The following is an 18574-nucleotide window of genomic DNA, read 5'->3' as shown; positions in this document are numbered from 1 at the left end:
AGAAAATTAAAAAAAATTAAAAAAATCATAAAAAAAGAAAAAAAGAAAAAATGGAGGAAAATGCCAAAGGGAATGGTGTTTTTGAAGCTTAAAATCCAAAAAAAATCTCCTCTCTCCCTCTTCTCCGATGTTTTCTTCTCTCCGATGGTACGGCGGCGAGCATCCGACGGTGGTGAGCTCCCTCCTCTATCTTTCCTCTTCCTCTCTCTCTCCCTCTTCCTCTCTCTCTTCCTCTTCTCTCCCTCTTCCTCTCTCTCTCTCCCTCTTTTTCCTTGGCCGCTGGCGATAGAGGGTCGGCGACAGGCCGGCGTGCCCCGACGGTGGCCCCCACAGTGGGCCCCGGCCCTCCCCTTCCCTTGGCTTGTCCCCCCTCTCCCTCTTCCTCTCTCTATCTCCCTCTTTTTTCTTGGCCGCCACCGACGGGCCGACGCACCCCAACGGTGGTGGGCCGGTGCGCCCCAACGACGGCACCCCGCAGCGGGCCCCGGCCCTCCCCTTCCCTTGACCAGCCCCCTCCTCTCCCTCTTCCTCTCTCTCTCTCTCCCTCTTCCTCTCTCTCTCTCCCTCTTTTTCCTTGGCCACCAACGATAGAGGGCCGGCGGCGGGCCGGCGCACCCCGACGGCGGCCCCCCACGGTGGGCCCCGGCCCCCTCCTCTCCCTCTTTTTCTCTCTTTCTCCCTCTTCCTCTCTCTCTCCCCCTCTTTTTCCTTGGCCGCCGGCGACAGAGGGCCGGCAGCGGGCCAGCGCGCCCTGACGGCTACCTCAGCGGCGGCCCCCCACGGTGGGCCTCGACCCTCCCCTTCCCTTGGCCGGCCCCCTCCTCTTCCTCTTCCTCTCTATCCCTCTTCCTCTCTCTCTCTCCCTCTTTTCCCTTGGCCGCCGGCGACAGAGGGCCGGCGGTGGGCCCGCGCGCCCCGACGGCGGCCCCAGCGGTGGCTCCCCACGGTGGGCCCCGACGGCGGACCCCCAGCGATGGGCCGCGGTGGGCCCCTGCGGCGGCCTCCCGGTGACGGGCCACGGCGGGCCCCGATGACCCTCCGACGGCTGGCCCGTGCGGCCTTGCGGCGCCCTTCTCTTTCGATTCGTGACGGCGGGCCCCGACGGACCCCAGTGGCAGGCCCCGTGCGGCCCTACGGCACCCTTCTATTTCAGTCTTTTTAATTTTTATTTTTATCTCATTAATTTTTATTTTTTATTTTTATCTTATTAGATTCAGATTTATTTTAAAATTTGATTCGATCATAATTTAAAATTTTTAAAATATATTGTATTTCATGAAAACGTAGACCTGTCAGTTGATCAATGTAGGATATTCTACGATGTTCGAGTTTTAAATTATATTTTCTGGGCTTTCAAACCATCTATCCAGAGTTTTACGCACTGTCATCCTGTAATCAGCATTGATAGCACGCACTTGTTTGGAAAGTTTAAAGGTAAGATGTTAATTGCAACAGAAATTGATGCAGAAAATGGGATATTTCTATGAGCATATGCAATTATAGATGAGGAGACGACTGCAAGTTGGAGTTGGTTTCTTTTCCAGCTCAGAACACATATCGTCAAAGATAGAAATGGAATATGCTTAATTTCTGACAGGCATCCAGGTATATTAAATGCCATCGCAGATGAGTCTATTGGATGGAGTCCACCACGTACCTATCACCAATACTGCTTAAGACATATATACAATAATTTCAATACTCATTTTAAAAATATACAGCTAAAAAAAGCAGTATGGTAAGCAGGAAGCACTCATCAAGTTCGCAAGTTCAACTTTATCATGGGTAGGATCAGAACAGTGAATGAAGAGGCTTGGAGCTGATTGTCCGAGATAAAAAAGAAAAAGTGAACGTTGGCACATGATGATGGCCTGTGCTATGGTGTCTTAACTATAAATTTGTCGGAGATTTTTAACAGTATTTTACGAGGAGCTAGAAATGTGCCAATTACAGCTGTGTTCAAATGATATTTTATCGTCTTATGAAATACTTCAATACGAGACATGTCCAAGCCTTGAGATATGTAGAGGAGAATCTAAATAATCTTTTTACTCCTCATGTTGCAATTAAGATTGCTGAAGATCAAGTTAAAGCTAACCAGTACCAAGTAACAGCATTCAACCTTCAAAGAGATATATATGAAGTGCTTACGAGGAGAGCAAGCGTAGGGTTACGAGGTGGAGAAAATTTTCATACTGTTACTTTAACTAAAAAAAAATATTTTTGTGGAAAGTAGAGCATGTACAAATATCCATGTTCACATGTTTTAGCTGTGTGTCAAGAAATTACTGTACATTTTAGTGGTTTTGTGGATGATGCATATACAATTACAGCATATATGAATGCTTGGAGTGGTGACTTTAATCCATTACCATATGAAGATTATTGGATGCATACACGTATATTCAAATGTATTCCTGATCATCATCATTTGAGACCCAAGCAGAAAGGTAGACCAAAGTCAACAAGACTACGAAATGAGATGGATGATAGACAAATAAGAAGTAAGAACCACTGTGGCATTTTTAAGGAACAGGGTCATGACCGCTGCCGCAGTCCTAGGATACTTCAACACACTTCAACTTCAAGCAGTGGAAGAAATTAAAGGCTCCGAAGATGTATTTTTATCATTGTTTTATGTATTTCTGTGAGATTGTATTTGAATATACGTGTTTAATATCCTGAGATGAACTGAATTTTGTGTTTAAGTTGTATTGTGTGATAATATATATTATGTTTAAAATATATTTCTCATAAAATGAATGGCTATTATATCATATTTCTTATTTTTTTAATATACTTGTGATAATATCATTATTTTAGATTCATTAGCGTATTATGACTTACGATCTGTGGTATCCCGATCCTTGAGATAGCTGTATTCTTATATTGCAGGAGCACCATCGATCACAGACTATTTTAGATAGCGGCGTAAGCATTCCAATCCTATTTATTATTTAAATTTTTTTTTGAAAAGTCATATATATTATCTAATTATTATATTTTATTGCAGGAGCCCAGACACCTTCGTCTACGATGATCCGATGCTGACTTCTGGAGGACAGAGGACATCTCACATAGAGTGCTGGATTATTTACGATATCTTAGATCTATGGAGTATATCGGACCGGTCGTATACAGATGGATGTTGGTCTTATTACTGCTTTGCTTGAGAGATGGCGTCCAGAGACACACACATTTCATCTTCCATTTGGTGAGGCGACCATCACTTTACAAGATGTCAGCATCTTTACTGGACTACCAGTTGATGGCGATCCAGTTACCGGAGTTGATCCCACGCTTACCATTCTGGAGTGGTAGGTTTTGTGCTTGCGATTGCTAGGATTTGAGTCCGATGCATACTTTTTCGATCATTCATGACTCAGGATTGAGTGTTTGGATGATCGTTATCGACATTTTCATATTGCGGATGATGCACCAGAGGAGATGGTGCAGCAGTATGTTAGGGGTCAGGTGCTGCGATTGTTAGGTGGTGTCCTATTATCCGATACTTCATCGAATAAGATGAAGTTGATATTTTTGCCATTATTAAAGGATTTAGACTTCGCTCGTAGACTCAGTTGGGGCATTACAGTACTAGCTTGCCTGTATAGAGCTATGTGTCGGGGTTCTTATGCTGATCAGAGCGAGATTGATGGTTATCTTGTATTATTACAGGTATGTGAATTAAAAATTTTTATTTTTTAATATTCAATTATATTCCAAATATTGGGTATATCGTGAATGATTTTTTTGAAATTTGCAGATTTGGATATGGGAGCGTATACCGACTATCAGTCCATTACGACAACAGTTGCTCGAGATGCCATCAGAGCAGCATGATCCTGATGTTCCATTCAGACTGGACGGACCATTGGAATATAAGTATAAAAATATTATTTTTTTATTTGAAATTTACTGTTTTAAATTCGATAAAATTTATTTAACATGAGTAGATTGTGAAACAGATGGAACGTTGCATTCAACGTTCATCACGTATCGCGAGAGTGGCATGGGTTTATAGATGCCAGTTAGATACATTAGTTGATACATATAGACGGATAAATTCTAAATTTTTTACAAATATTATTTTACAGTATTCATAATATATTAAAATTTTAGCTTACTAATTTTTTTTATTTTAACTCTATCTATTTTTGTGGGAGCCATATACAGATGAGATATTGGCTATATTGCCGCAGATGTGTATAGTTGGACATGACATATGGACTACTAGGGTGCCATTTATTTGTTTTGATGTGATAGAGTGATATCTTTTTGATCGTGTCTTGCGGCAATTTGGTCAGATTCAGGATATCCCAAAGCAGTTTGATACCAGCCAAGGACTTCATCAGATTGATCAATGAGGGAGAGCTCGTATTGACTGACGTATCAGACATGCAGAGTACATCGATATTTGGGATGCACGTCGAGATCACATTGTTCATGGTGATCCCATTTTGAGAGACCGTTCATATACCGATGACTACATGGCTTGATTTTTTAGCATTACAGTGCGAGTCATTGGACTGTCTCGGTATGTAGTTTTCGGATACGAGGATGAGAGTTTTGCTGTGCGTCTTTTGATAAGACTACAAAAATTAGTTTATGTTGTTTATGTTATATTTTTATTTTATATTTTATAGTATATTGACTGTTTTATTTTTATTTTGTAGATTGATTCTATGTCGGATCTTGTGTTGGACGCTCATCGTGCTTTATCTATGACTGATGAGGATGAACGGATTCGGATACTGCGTGAGATAGAGAGAACAAGTTTTGAAATATTGGTGGCGATTGGTGTTGATCCATATAGCTGTGCGCCTTGGTATGGAGCAGCCGATGCACCAGATATGAGATATACATCGTCATCATATGTTCCACATATGCCATCACCGCATATTCCGCAGATGTCATCACTAGATGCTGCACAGATGTCACCATATTTTGATCCACAGATGGCAGCACCTTCTTCTTCCTACATCCCCCAGATGACATCACCAGATACCAGTTGGCCACATGAGTATGATACTTTCTTTTCAGGCCCATCCGTGTATCCAGATGAGAGGATTGAGTGGGTCGCTCAGTCCGTAGATGATCCGACAGCATCCGTTATTCCTGAGCAGCATGACCAGCAGACCTCCTCCACAGATATAGGGGAGGAGCCATCACAGCAGGAGCAGGAGTAGCCGTTGAGGACCTTCCTGAGAAGGTCCAAGCGACCACGGGCACCACGGCGTCCTTGTGGGACTTAGTCTTTTTTAGATTTGTACTTAGTATTTTTGAAATTTTTATTGTACTATTTTTTATACGCTTGACATTTTTATTCTATTTAATATTATTAATTATTAATTTTATTTTATATTATTTAATTTCAAGTGATCAGATATTATGCTTTGTGGATATGGTTACACATACTCTAATATGTCTCAGAACATTAGGAGAGAAAATATTATGCTAAAAGGACTATAAAAATTATAATATAAATAATAATAATATATCAGATAATTTAATTATGAGATGAATCGGACCGTATTGGTACATCTCGATCTGGTACGGGCACAAGCAGCTACGTACGGTGCGGTATGAAAAAAAATTTTGAATTAAAATTTTTATTTTTTTAAATTTAAAATTATAATTTTTATTTTTTTCTCATTTTTTTGATATTTTTTATGATATTTTTTATTTTTTTAACCCCCATAATTTTTTTGGGATATTTTTTTAAAAAAATTAATTTTAAATAAAAAAAATAATTTGAATTTATGATTTTTATTTGAGTTAATATTTGAATTTTTATTTTTTTCTCATTTTTTACTTCTTTGTTTGGAATATTTTAAAAAAAAATTAATTTGAAATGGAGAAAGTAATTTGAAATGGTATTTTTTTATTTTAATTAAAATTAAAAATTTTATTTTTTAAATTAAAATTATAATTTTTATTTTTTTATTTTTTAAATATTTTACTCTTTTATTAAAAAAATTAATTTGAAATGGAAAAAGTAATTTGAAATAATGGTTTTTATTTGAATTAAAATTAAAATTTTTATTTTTTAAAATTCAAAATTATAATTTTTATTTGGCTCTCATTTTTTCTTTTTTATGATTTTTTTATTTTTTAATTTTTTAAAATTTTTTTGAGATATTTTTTTAAAAAATAATTTTAAATGGATAAAATAATTTAAAATTATCTTTTTTATTTGAATTAAAATTAAAATTTTTATTTTTTAAAATTCATTCAAAATTATAATTTTTTATTTTTTTTATTTTTTTATGATATTTTTTTAAAAAATTAATTTGAAAAGGAGATTGTAATTTGAAATGACGATTTTTATTTGAATTAAAATTAAAATTTTTATTTTCTTAAATTTTAGAATTATAATTTCTATTTCTTTTTTATTTTTTTTATGGTATTTTTATTTTTTTTCATCAATTTTTTTCAAATATTTTTTTAAAAAGATAATTTGAAATGAAGATACTAATTTTAAATGATAATTTTTATTTTTATTAAAATAATAATTTTTATTTTTTTATAAATTTAAATTTTTTTATTTTTTTCTATTTTTTTATCATTTTTTTAAAAAAAATAAAAAAATATCGAATAATATTACGTTTTTAAAAATGTCATATTATTTGATTTTTTTATTTTTTTTATTTTTGGTATGGCCTACGTGAAAAATAGGAGGTGATGTGGCGATAAAAAAACATCATTCAAAATGATGTTTTATTGATTTTATATCAATCTAATAAATAAATTAAAAATTAGATTATTTAAATAAATAATTTTTTAAATTTTAATTAGAAAAAGAACTTTAGGAGACAACTGTGATTAGATTTGATGGTGCCTGCTCGCAGGGCCGGCCCTGGGGCAGGTCAAACTGGGCGACCGTCCCAGGCCCCAGGCCTAGATTTTGTATTGATGTTCTAATAGGATGCAAGGATGACTTTCTATAATATTATAACAAAAAAAATAATTAAATAGGTTAATGATGGATTTTATACGATGCTTAACGAACATATCTATAAAAAATTATTGCACGTAGATTAATTTTTTAATAATAATTAATATTTAAAATATGTTAATTTTTAATAGAAAAAATCTAATTTTTTTATTTAGTCCTAGATCTAAAAAATGTCAGGACCGGATCTGCCTGCTCGTAGCTTTGGGCCGTCCGTATTGCATGCACCAGGTGCAATTGGACTGCGCGCTATCCACCGTGCATACGTTCCGGCATTTGCCCTGTTTCACTTGCACCAGGTGCATGTAATAATTTCTCGTTAAAGAGAGGGTCCGGTGGTTGCCGCTGTCCAAATTTGTTGCGCATCTCCATACACATAAAACTCAACTTCTTTTTCAAACTCCAAAAAAAAAAAAAAAAAAAAAATCTTAGAAAAGCGTGCATCATGCACATTCCTGTTTCTACTCAACCCTTCTTTTCTAAGCAAATTAGTGGGAGAGATCGCCTCATATTGTTTTCAGAAGTGGAACGACTGGAAGAGCTAAAAGCAACAAGAAAAACAAACGGGGGTGGGTGGGGGACGAGGAGAGAGTGAAGGAAAAAAAAAAAAAAAAGGGTTGGCAAAGAGAGTACGAAACCCCGCTAGTGCCACTAACAACAACAAAATTTAAGACGAATTAGTCCGACAAAAAATATAGCCAACAACAATGCAAAAATTTCAGCGCAAACTACTACTTTGGCTAATCAACCAGCGGGCTGCCACTTTCTCAAGATTCCAGCTGGCTCCAACAACCAACGCAGAAGGCAGAAACTGTAACATGCGCGGGGGACTGCCTCCACCTGCCGCTGTCTAAACGCACTCGGTCGGTCAAGCGGGCCCTCAGCACCACCGACAACGAGAGCTTATCTATCTGAGTTAAAAGTAACAATAAGATCGGATCGAATTAAAAATAGATCGGATCATAGATGAATCGAATCAAAAAATAATTAATTTAAATTTAATTATTTTATTATATAAATTAAAATTTTAAATTTAAATTAAATTTATTTATTAAATAAATAATCTGATCCGATCTATTTAATTTATTTATTAAATAAATTAAATTAGATTAAACAGATTAAACAGATCGAATTAAATAAGTCAGAAACAGATTAAATAGGTTTTAAACAGATTAAACAAATCTTAAATAGATTAAATAGGTTAGAAATAGCTTAAACAGTTTAAATGGATTATCTGACTCAATCTCACCTAAATATTAAAGGGGTTAAACAGGTTAAACAGATATATCTAAAATCCATATTCGATTCAATTATTAAACGAATTAAACGAGTCGACCCATTTATGATCCAAATCTGTTTAGCATAAATTCAAATCAATTTATGACGGATCGAACATGGATCAGATTGACGGATCAAATCATATTTTGCCAGTCCTGACTAGAGCAAGTCAAAGACTCCCGTCACGGGCTTTCCAACCTTAACCATTCCCGTATCATTTATTAAAAGAGAAATTAATAAATCTTAATATAAATATTTGATTAGTTGAATTTGTTTTATGACTAACAACCACACATGCTCGAATTTATTGATTTATTTTTCTTTGTTAAACACGTGGTCTGGATTCTATGGGAGACCTGAGGTAAGGGAAAAGTGCCAGAAATTCTGAACCCACGCGCAAAAAATAAAAATACACAATCTATTCTACTTACTGTCATGGCCCGACCCACTGGGCCTTCAACCCAGCCTAATATATAAATAATAATTAAAAAAAAATAGAAGAAAAGACTCCCGAAGAGAGTCTTCTTCCTCCTCTCACCGACTCCCAATCGGAGTCGGAAGGAGGCCCCCTCTGACTCTATTTAAAAAGGGAATCCCTCCTCTCTCTCTCTTCCACTGAAAATCCTGAAGTCCATCAGCGGTAATCGTCGAAAAATCATCACGGAAGACTGACTCTGTGCCCATTCAATTTTCTCGCCAAAAAGCCTCGCCGGCATCGAAGGTGAGCTTCTTCCCTTTCCTCTCTTCTCCTCCTTTCTTCCCATGCCAGTGTACATGCTCGCCGGCGACTGGAGTCGTTAGATTTCTTTGAGAAAAGGGTTTCAGTTTTGTTTGGGTTTGGGCGCTGGTGGTCGCCACTGGCCACCGGATTTGTGTTTTCTTGGGTGGTGGGTTGCCACCCTCCTACCGATGGTCGCCCATGCCGGCTGCACCGCCAGTCAGCTAACCAATGAAGGGATTTGAGATCCCCTGTTTCGGCCCAAGGCAAGCCGCGGGAAGAAGAAGAAGAAGAAAAAGAAAAGAAAAAAAAAGAAGAAAAAGCAAAAGAAGAAGAAGAAGAAAAATAGAAAAAAAAATATATAGACTCTTTGCTTTCTCTCTCTCCCTCTTTTCTTCTCTCTATTTTCTCTTTCTCTCTCTAATCTCTCTCTACTTTCTCTCTCTAGATTATTTCTCTCTCCTAAGATTTTCTAGAATTTTGAGAAAAATGATGATAAATTTAAATGATCCTAGTGATGGATTTTTGATCTGTGATTGTCGAACCGTACACCGACACCCACTTTGATCAGATTAGATATTTTTAAGATTCTATTTTTCATGATTTTATTGAATTATCTACATGATAATCTCAGCATGATTTGATCTGATCGATCAGATTTATTGAATCATATCGTCTGAGGAGTCCAAAATAAATTTTTTTCTCTAGAATTTTCTCTCTCTAAGTCATTTCTCTCTCGATCGATTTCTCTCTCTAAAAAGATTAGTCAATGAAAGAATTTTTTTTAATATTTTTGATCTGATGAAAAATCTTGATCCATGATTGTCGGGCAGTGTATTGGCACTCACCTTGATCAAATCCGATATTTCTCAATTTGATTATCCATGATCCTGATTTAACCATGATTTGGATTAGATCATTTTGATCACATCAATCGAGATGTTAGACTATGGTATCTGATTAATTTGAATTGTACCTCATAAATTCTCTCTCCTCTGATTTTCTCTCTCTACTCGATTTTATAAAATCAATGAAGAAATCTCGATCCTATCACTTCGAATCTGATTTGATCTGATAGTCAAACTTTGGATCGTTTATGTCTTAATTAGATTTCGATTAGATGAAATTAGATGATCGGACTCAATCTAAACCGTTGAAATATAGTATTCGTATTCTTTCTGATTATTAAATTTGATCTCATATAGATATCGTTGACACATGATAATCGGATATTATGATATGATTTATGAACTGAAGAATTTTGGAAGAAAATTTATAGAATTATGTGGATTTATTGGAATGCATTCGAGCTAAGTAATGTTTCACTTTTTCTAGATTTATCGGTAAATTATCATGTATTTTTCTGATATGATTTGTGAAACGATGCATGAATTGGATGAATGATATTTTGTTATGAAAATATCTTATTTAAAATATTATGATGAAGCATGATTGAACATATTAATTTCATGATGCATTATATTGATTGATTTCGATACTACATGATTATATGTTTTCTTATCGAAATTAGAATATGAAATATGATTTATGAAGAATTTTGATATAAGAACAATATGAATTGACAACCTGACTATGTAAAGGACCCCGCCAATGGGGGCATATACGCTGGCAAATAATTTATCCTGAGGATTTATGTCACCAGCGAGACCAGCGATATGTCGCCAGAGAGACCAACGACAAACTGCCAGAGTGACCAGCGGTTTCGAAGGACTTTGCTGCCAGATGATTCGCAGTTCACTACAAGAAGATACACGGTGTTATGACTCTGTCACTAAGAAAATATGGTCATAGCTCTTGGTTGACGAAAAGAACTTAAGAATGAAAGAAATTGAAATCTCGAAAGAAACTCGAATTTTCAAAAAAAAAATGAATTTGGTATGAATTATGTTGCATAATCGAAATTGATTTCAAATTTATGAACTCTATATGCTTATTTTTTTTATAAATAATTATTTACTTAAATACCTGATAAAATCTGTTGAAAGTGATCATTGCTTATTGGACTGTCTAGCTCATTACTTCTTATTTTACTATTTTTACAGATGTTAAGGAATTAAGATGATACAAGATATGAATGGAAGAGTGCTTAGCTCCATACTTTTATTTTAGGTTGAAAGTCTCATTGAATTTGATGTAAGGCCTATGAAACTTTGTTGACTTTATTGGAATATTAAAGTTGAAATTTAGATTGTTATATTTTTTATTTAAATTATTAACTAATTGTTCTGCTGTGAAGTATTGATATCGTGATAAGATGCCTTACATGCTTATGAAAAGAGTTTTCTATGAGTATACTGCGGTTGTCATGACCTTCGATTCACAATCTCGGATCAAGGACGTGACAGTTATTATGATGAGGCTAAAATCGGGTCGAACCAAAGATGGTTTCCTTGGGTGAAATATGACTTGTGCTTTTGATGTGCTCACATGCATATGCTGGTAATATTCTACGATAGTGGAGAAAGCGAGTTCATTGATCTTTATTCCACTATATCCCACGACCAAATGCTCTACCATGTCAAAGGACCTGCCAGCCTAGTGGCTGGCTCACTGGTTGGCCGGCCACTGTCCAGGAAGAGGAAAGCTGATTGGCCGGCCATTGTCCGAGGATAGGAAAGCTGATGCTTTATGCCAAATGAGGCTGGATGGTATCCTAAATGCCTTTAGTTAAAGTTCCACTCTTGGATGAAAATGAGAATGAAAGAGGATACCTTAATCCTTTAAAACTAGATCCCTAATCTTTCATAGTATTTAAATTTCATTCTGATTATGATTTTAATAATAAACCAATCCCATTGAAATATATAATCATTTTCCTTCGCATTCCAATCTATTTCGATTTTCAGCAACCAAACATGCCCTAAATGATTTTCCATTCCAAGTCAAAAAAATATACACCACAAAACAGGACCAGAGAATGATTTTATATACTAGATTTTAAGTGGAAGACCCCCGTAAATTGATGTAATATATCATTAAGAATAGTAAATAATCCCCATAATAGCTCAAAAATCACTAAACAAAAAGATTTTCACTCTAAATATCTAAATCAGTGATGAGGGATCTTAGATGCGAGCGTGATACATATAAACAGCATTTGGTCCATATTATTATCTCCTGCCATACTATAAAATAATGGAAGTGTGGCACACTCCGATAATAAGAGCTTCATGAACAATAATTCACATATACATAAATGGCATTGTTTCCTCAAATGCAGAATAAAAGAAAATAAGCAATTACCCTAAACAGATGGAAGCTAAACAAACCAAACATAAGAATACAATTTGTCTATGCAACAACAATGAACTTATATTATTAAAGGATATGACCATGGCATCACCAACCATGACTGTCAACTAAAATAAATATATAAGAATACAAGTGAGATATCCACGTTACTCCATGCTTGCAGATACTCAAACTAAGGCCTGGAAGAATTAAATTCCAACAAGACATATAAGTCTTAAACAAGAAAAAGCAAAGGAAAAACAAAAAGTTACAAAATAGGTGATCCATCAGCCAACTAGCTCCCATGACTTCGTAGAGATGCTAGCATACTCTGGCACAAGCTACCACTTGAAGAACTCCCTTAACTGCTAATCTAAGACTCAAGGAAACTTGCTTGATGTGGAGCATTTTGATGCGACATGTTTTCTGTATGATTGCACACTTTAAAATAATACCGCCCTCTGATGACAGCATACCTTTCAAATTATTAATCAGATCAATGATGACAGGAGTACAATGCAATTGCAATATATTATCATGAAAGGCAGTAGCTATGACTATGCAAGAACCAAATGTTTGCCTGCTATTTAGATATTCAGTGGCTCTGCCTCATCATCCCTCTCCTTCATTGCTGTCCAATCCTGTGTCTCTGTTAAGAATCATTAGCAATGAGAAATTGGCTAAAAGAAAAAAGCATTCATGTGCTGGTTTGGAAGTAGCAACTGGTGAAAAATAAATATGTTACATAGGTTATTTCAAATTTTTCATTATTTGTCTGAAAATACAGCATGTTGGTTGAAGCATTTAAGCATTTAGATATTGGAAACCAAAAAGTCACGAGCTTAATTACTATTATAGAGGGAACCCAGATTTACAAATGAAAATAAGTTTCATACTTGCTCTTGCCAGTTGATAAAAATCACAACTTAAAACTAATGGTTATACAAATAGAAATCTTCACTGTCACAAACATGCAAACCAAAACCCACTGAGTTACCTTATTCTGAGCCAACAGACTTGATCTCAATGAAATGGATTTGGATTAATGGACCAATGACTAAGGTACTGGAACTTTTATGGCAAGTGTAACATCAATCCCATAAGAATTGGTGCCTGTCATAAAACCTGGGAGGATGCTTGTCTTTAAGGAAATTCTTTTTTTTTTTTTTTGGTAAGGGTCTTTAAGGAAATTCTTCATTAATTATAACAGAATTGAAGCTTGCTTCACCAGCGAACAAGCCTCCAATAAATCAGAGACTTGGAAATAATTTAGATTAAGGACAAGAAACTGATGTTTATATCAAACTACATTCGTTTTTCAGGTGCAAAGTACAAGAGGAAAAAGCAATCCAGTGCATGCTGATGAAAAAGTTGCAGGCATAGCAGCCTGATAATGATTGAACACTTATTTAAGATACAGTTGGCAAATAAGTTGTTAAGTTCCTTGATTTGCTTTTTGCATTTCCATATATACAATTATACAAACAGCAAAATTCTGCAGTTTGGTTCTCTCCTTTTCCAGGAAAATTTATGTCAGGCAGGAAAGGCAATGCTTTTCACTCTCAGGAGACCACAGGGTTTTAATTCAAGGTAGCTATGATATTTGTCCGGTTTAAATTTTAGAAGTCAAGAGCAGAAAAGTATTTAAAAAGCAAGGAAGTTTCTCTTGAGAGGCAAGTAGACCCCAAATAGTTGGGACAAGGCTCAATGATTATATAAACTGTGGAGGTAGTATTCTTGCAAGTGTTTATAAAATTGTAGGAAGAGAAGATTGTGATTTTTCAGGCCCAAGCCAAAGCTGCATAACTATGTTTATTCAAATTGACATAGCAAAAGAATCCCTAAGTATTAAGAGTTGAGAGCAGGATTCACCATCTCAGTACTACATCCCGTATTGGTATCATCTTATTACAGCATTGGTACACCCTGTATAGAATCCGGTTTGGCATACCGAGTATCGGTATTGCCCCCATAAAGCATACTGATTTGGTACCGGTCGGTATGCATCGATACTGACTGGTATAGCAAATCTTGGTTGAGAGTATAAATATTTTTAACACAAACAAGTGATATGCTGGACTTACTTGATCGGTGGCTCTCAGCAACCACCATCAGCCGCCTTTGCAAGATGGAGGCAATGAAAAGGAAAATGGAGCACATGCCAAACATGACAGTCATAGGGAATGCATCCACCTTCAAAACAGCAGTAGAAAAATCCATAAGATAATTGACACGTTGTACATTTACTTTCAAACCAATTAAGTATAATAAAAAAATACTGCAGGAAAAATGAGTAAGCACATACTGCAAATAATAATGACACAATAATGACCCTAGTTAATATGAATGAGCACATGCTGCAAAATGCAGAAATGTATTGATAAACATTACACTTTAAACTGCAACAGCACTACCATATCGTCTACAGAGCTATGTTATAATGGAAAAATAAGCAAAGCAGTTAGGTGATTACATTGTAAAGCACAATGCACACAAATATGTTAAGGGGAATGCGGAAGAAGTTCATGATTGTGCTCCTCGCCTCCTCAGGAATGTACTGAGATCTCATCTTCATAATAGATGGCCAAAATATCCCTACGCATGCTTCGAAGGTACAGAAACCAACTAGCAGAATACAGCCCCCTATTGAGATGCTCCCACCTTTTACAGATGAAGATGTTACCAAGAACTGTTCAAAAATGGCAGCAAAAGTGAGAATGATTACATGCAAAGAGTTTCATGATAGAAGAAGCAAACAGGAGACTTACACTGGTGATAACAGGAAGGAGGAGAGTGATTGATGAGATTGCAAAAACAACTTGCATGTAACCTTCAACTTTCGCACGGGCCATTAGCCGAGATGCAATGGAGCTTCCTAGCATCGAAGACAACATGAAGGTAGCAAAAATAAAACCATGAGGAATGTCCTCATCGTTTGGGCTTAAAGCAGGAGTCCACAAGAATACAAAGGTATACATTGAGCCTTCAAACAGTGATTGAATGGCACCCAGCAAAGCAATTTTCTCATCTGAAATGACAGATTATCATAATATAGACATCAGTGACCATATTAGTAAGAACATCACCTTCAAACATGTAAAGAGAGTAATAAGCACACTAACCAGAAGCAATAGCTACTGCAGCAACCTTAAATTGGCTAAGTAAGTCCTTGCTTTCTGAAGGATCTCCATAATTTTCACCCCATGTTGATAAGATAATCGCCATGCCAATTGCTAGGAAACATGCAGCAGCATCAAAGGGGGACACAGGGCCAAAACCCAAAGTATCAGTCAGTAAATTAGCGAACAGCCCACAGACAATGGCTACGAGACCATTGCCAATGAATATAGCCTTTGAAAAAGTTAGGGAGAGCCACTGTGGTTCAAAGCCCCTCTGTACAAGATTTGTGAAAGGGATATCAGCATGAAGCATACAAATTTGATACTAAAGCTAAGAAAGACAGCCTGTGCTTCCAGGTAAGAAAACAGCAAATTCTATGGATGTCTTCACAAATAAAAATTTGCGAGTACTAACCCAACATCTGAATCAGACACTTAAGAATGTAGCAGCATTATTTGGTTCTTATTATTTCTGTTGCTTGCAAATTGGCTCAGGTGAAATTTCCGGTGGCTTCAAAACTGAACACCACAAATTCCAATGCATGGGACTAACTATCTATTTATGTGCCTGCATATGGTATACTTGTATGTATGCATATTTTGACTTTTGAGATTAGCTAATTATCATATTAAATTAGTTTTCTACAATCTTCTTGAAAAATCATAATAACAGTTGACAAAACATATAAACGTATACAGCATCTATCATCAATTAAGCAAAAGAATGTGATAAAGTAGCATAGTTGACATTTAAATGCAATTGATCCACCAAACATGCAAATCCATATGAATCTTAAGTCAAGGGATACTATTTCTCATAATTATGTTTTAGCATTTCTTAATAAATTTTAGATATCTGTAATATGTTTCAGTAGCTTAGACGAAAGGAATAACAAAACAATATAATAAGACATGAAGTTCTCCAGGATTTAGTCATGCAAATTTTAGATATTATAATATAGAATGAAGATCTTTTGTTTAGAAGAATCCCAGAAGAATACCCATATAAATAACTAGCTACTAGGACCTTAAAGCATAATCTATCACAGAAGGGGTCAATAATGTACATCAAGCCTTAACAGTGACATCACATATGCAGCACCACTACCACTAGCTCAAAGAATCTATGTAACAAATAATAGTACAATTCTTCCATTACCTTTAATAGACACTTGTACAGGCATGCTAATCACAAACCCCTTTTCTTTCTATTTATTTTTTTCACCTAACGAACACAATTTTTTTAAAATGGTTTCCCTTTTCAAATTTAATGTCAAATTATTTCTCTCGAAAAAGAAAATTAATCTCAAATTATCAAGATGCTATGATGCTGATAAGGCATCAAGTAGGGAACAAAAGAATGAACACTAAATATATGCCCACAAAATCCATATTGATGATATTATTTTAATGTGCAATTTTCCAACAGGTTCAAGCAGAGGTACTGAGATACATTCCAAAACTTCAGAAAATCATTGCAAAGGTAGGTTGTGGGGGTCATGTAAAACCTACATGGAAGAAAGCAAAACATACAAAGAGAATCTGGTTAAAATGGAAAGCTACATAACCACAAGATAACAAGTTTTTTTTTTAAAAAAAAAGAACAACAAAAAAAAAAAAAAAAAAAAAAAAAGAGGCCTGGTGATATATGAACTGAAAAATCCTATTCAGATGTTTATGTCTCAGCCAAAACAACTGAATGATATTGACTTGCGACATGATTCAGCGCCTGAGTAAAACATTATAAGTGGCGAGCAATTTTCCTACCGAAAGCTATCTTGTCCCAAAAACATAGAATATCTTGACTGCACTACAAGTTTAAAGTTAAAAGGCTCTAGTTACACATCACCTTGTTGTGTTCAGCAACAAGCCATGACTCGAAGGCCGAAAACAAGAGCGAGGTAGCGATTCCTCCCAATATACGGCCCAACATCAACACCTTAAACTCTGGAGAATGTTTGGTGATACAGCTCAGGATATAACTTATGCAGTATGTCACACAAGCCCTCTTCCGACCCCTGGAATTTTATACCCAAAATATTAAAAAAATCAAAGACCAACAGCAATCACTACCGAAACACCACAAAATTATCACATTTCAAAAGGGAATTCTCACTGTTTATCAGCCAGAGATCCAACAATCGTCCCAAAGAGCATGGAGGATCCAAATCCAGCAATGAAGAGCCGGCCAATTTCTCCCTTCCCGAATCCATACGTATGGTAAAGGTAGTAAACATAAGGACCCTGCAACCAATCTCCAGCTGCCAACCAAATAAAAGACAGGAAAGGTGAACTCAATGCCTAAAGCCACCTGAGCTTTTCGTCCCAAAAAGCAAAGCCATTGGGTTCCGAACAATGAGATCTCAAAACAAATTGGCATTCTTGATCAAATAAACTCTTAGATCTACCAGTATAATTATTAGATCAGCGGATAAACATGCAGGAATAAAGCAAATCCAAGCGATCTGAGTATCCCCAAAGCTTTCAAATCACTAGAAAACAATCAAAAATTCTTTTCGATATCAGATCTGAACTCAGGTGAACCAAGAGAGAAATGATAGATCTGGAAGTACCCATCATGAGGGAGTAGACGACGATGTAGTTGTTCTTGAAGGAGTTGAAGGCGACGGAGGTGGAGATGCGATCTTTGCTGGTCTTGCTGAACTCCAGCAGCGCCACCACCACCGACAGCCCCCCGAAGACCAGGTAGTACAAGGCCTCCATTGCCGGTTCCTTTCTTTGCCTCTCACAAGGATGGAGAGAGAGAGAAGGCGAGAATGGGTTTGGGGGGGCCTGGGGAGCCTTCCCTTTCTCTTTCACGCAGAGAGGGAGGGGAGTGCGGAGGGGTACTGGAGACCTGGGGGGGTGGTGTATATTAGCATCGACTGGGTGATTTATATAACGAAGATTATGTATAATATTGTGTATTATTATGGTGCATTAACGGTTCACCGGGTCACATCGCGTGCCGGTTGTGGAGGGAAGGCTTTTGATGGTGGGATTGAACCTGCCAACGTCGGGAAGGACATATATCCCAATTTTTTACGGTCCCGGTTGTATCTTTCGCGAGAAAGAAGAACACTAACCGTTGGATCACGAATTGGCCGCTTGAAGATTTATGCAGGTTGGTGAAAGATGGAGATTGAAATGCTTTCATATTTGTGCAAAACGTGTTCCAGGCGGAAGAGGATTTTGGTTTTTTTTTTTTTTTTCCAACGAAAGATACAAATCCAAACCCATACTTTACTCCTT

At 36.4% G+C, this 18574-nt stretch overlaps 1 protein-coding gene across 1 annotated transcript; it reads right to left on the bottom strand.

The window, feature by feature from the left end:
* Nucleotides 1-12249: 12249 nt before the first annotated feature.
* On the bottom strand, nt 12250-18188 carry LOC105054627 (uncharacterized). The gene is made up of 8 exons (XM_010936190.4): nt 17896-18188; nt 17439-17583; nt 17172-17340; nt 15326-15596; nt 14972-15231; nt 14677-14892; nt 14288-14396; nt 12250-12852 (listed from the first exon to the last, which is right to left on the bottom strand). The coding sequence occupies exons 1-8, from the start codon at nt 18044-18046 to the stop codon at nt 12791-12793; spliced, it is 1383 nt and encodes a 460-aa protein (XP_010934492.1). The 5' UTR covers nt 18047-18188; the 3' UTR covers nt 12250-12790.
* Between the last annotated feature and the right edge of the window lie 386 nt (nt 18189-18574).

The sequence above is a fragment of the Elaeis guineensis genome, chromosome 12 (genome assembly GCF_000442705.2).
Source record: "Elaeis guineensis isolate ETL-2024a chromosome 12, EG11, whole genome shotgun sequence".
NCBI classification, from domain to species: domain Eukaryota; kingdom Viridiplantae; phylum Streptophyta; class Magnoliopsida; order Arecales; family Arecaceae; genus Elaeis; species Elaeis guineensis.
The sequence above is the reverse complement of the archived record's forward strand: the minus strand, read 5'-3'. Positions and strand labels throughout refer to the sequence as shown.

Excerpts from the sequence above, each read along its gene's own strand:
- LOC105054627 (XM_010936190.4), bottom strand. The coding sequence starts at position 18,046 with ATGGAGGCCTTGTACTACCTGGTCTTCGGGGGGCTGTCGGTGGTGGTG. Across the intron at positions 15,597-17,171 it reads TTGTTGCTGAACACAACAAG|AGGGGCTTTGAACCACAGTG; the intron begins GTGATGTGTAAC and ends AATCTTGTACAG. Across the intron at positions 15,232-15,325 it reads TGCAGTAGCTATTGCTTCTG|ATGAGAAAATTGCTTTGCTG; the intron begins GTTAGTGTGCTT and ends CTGTCATTTCAG.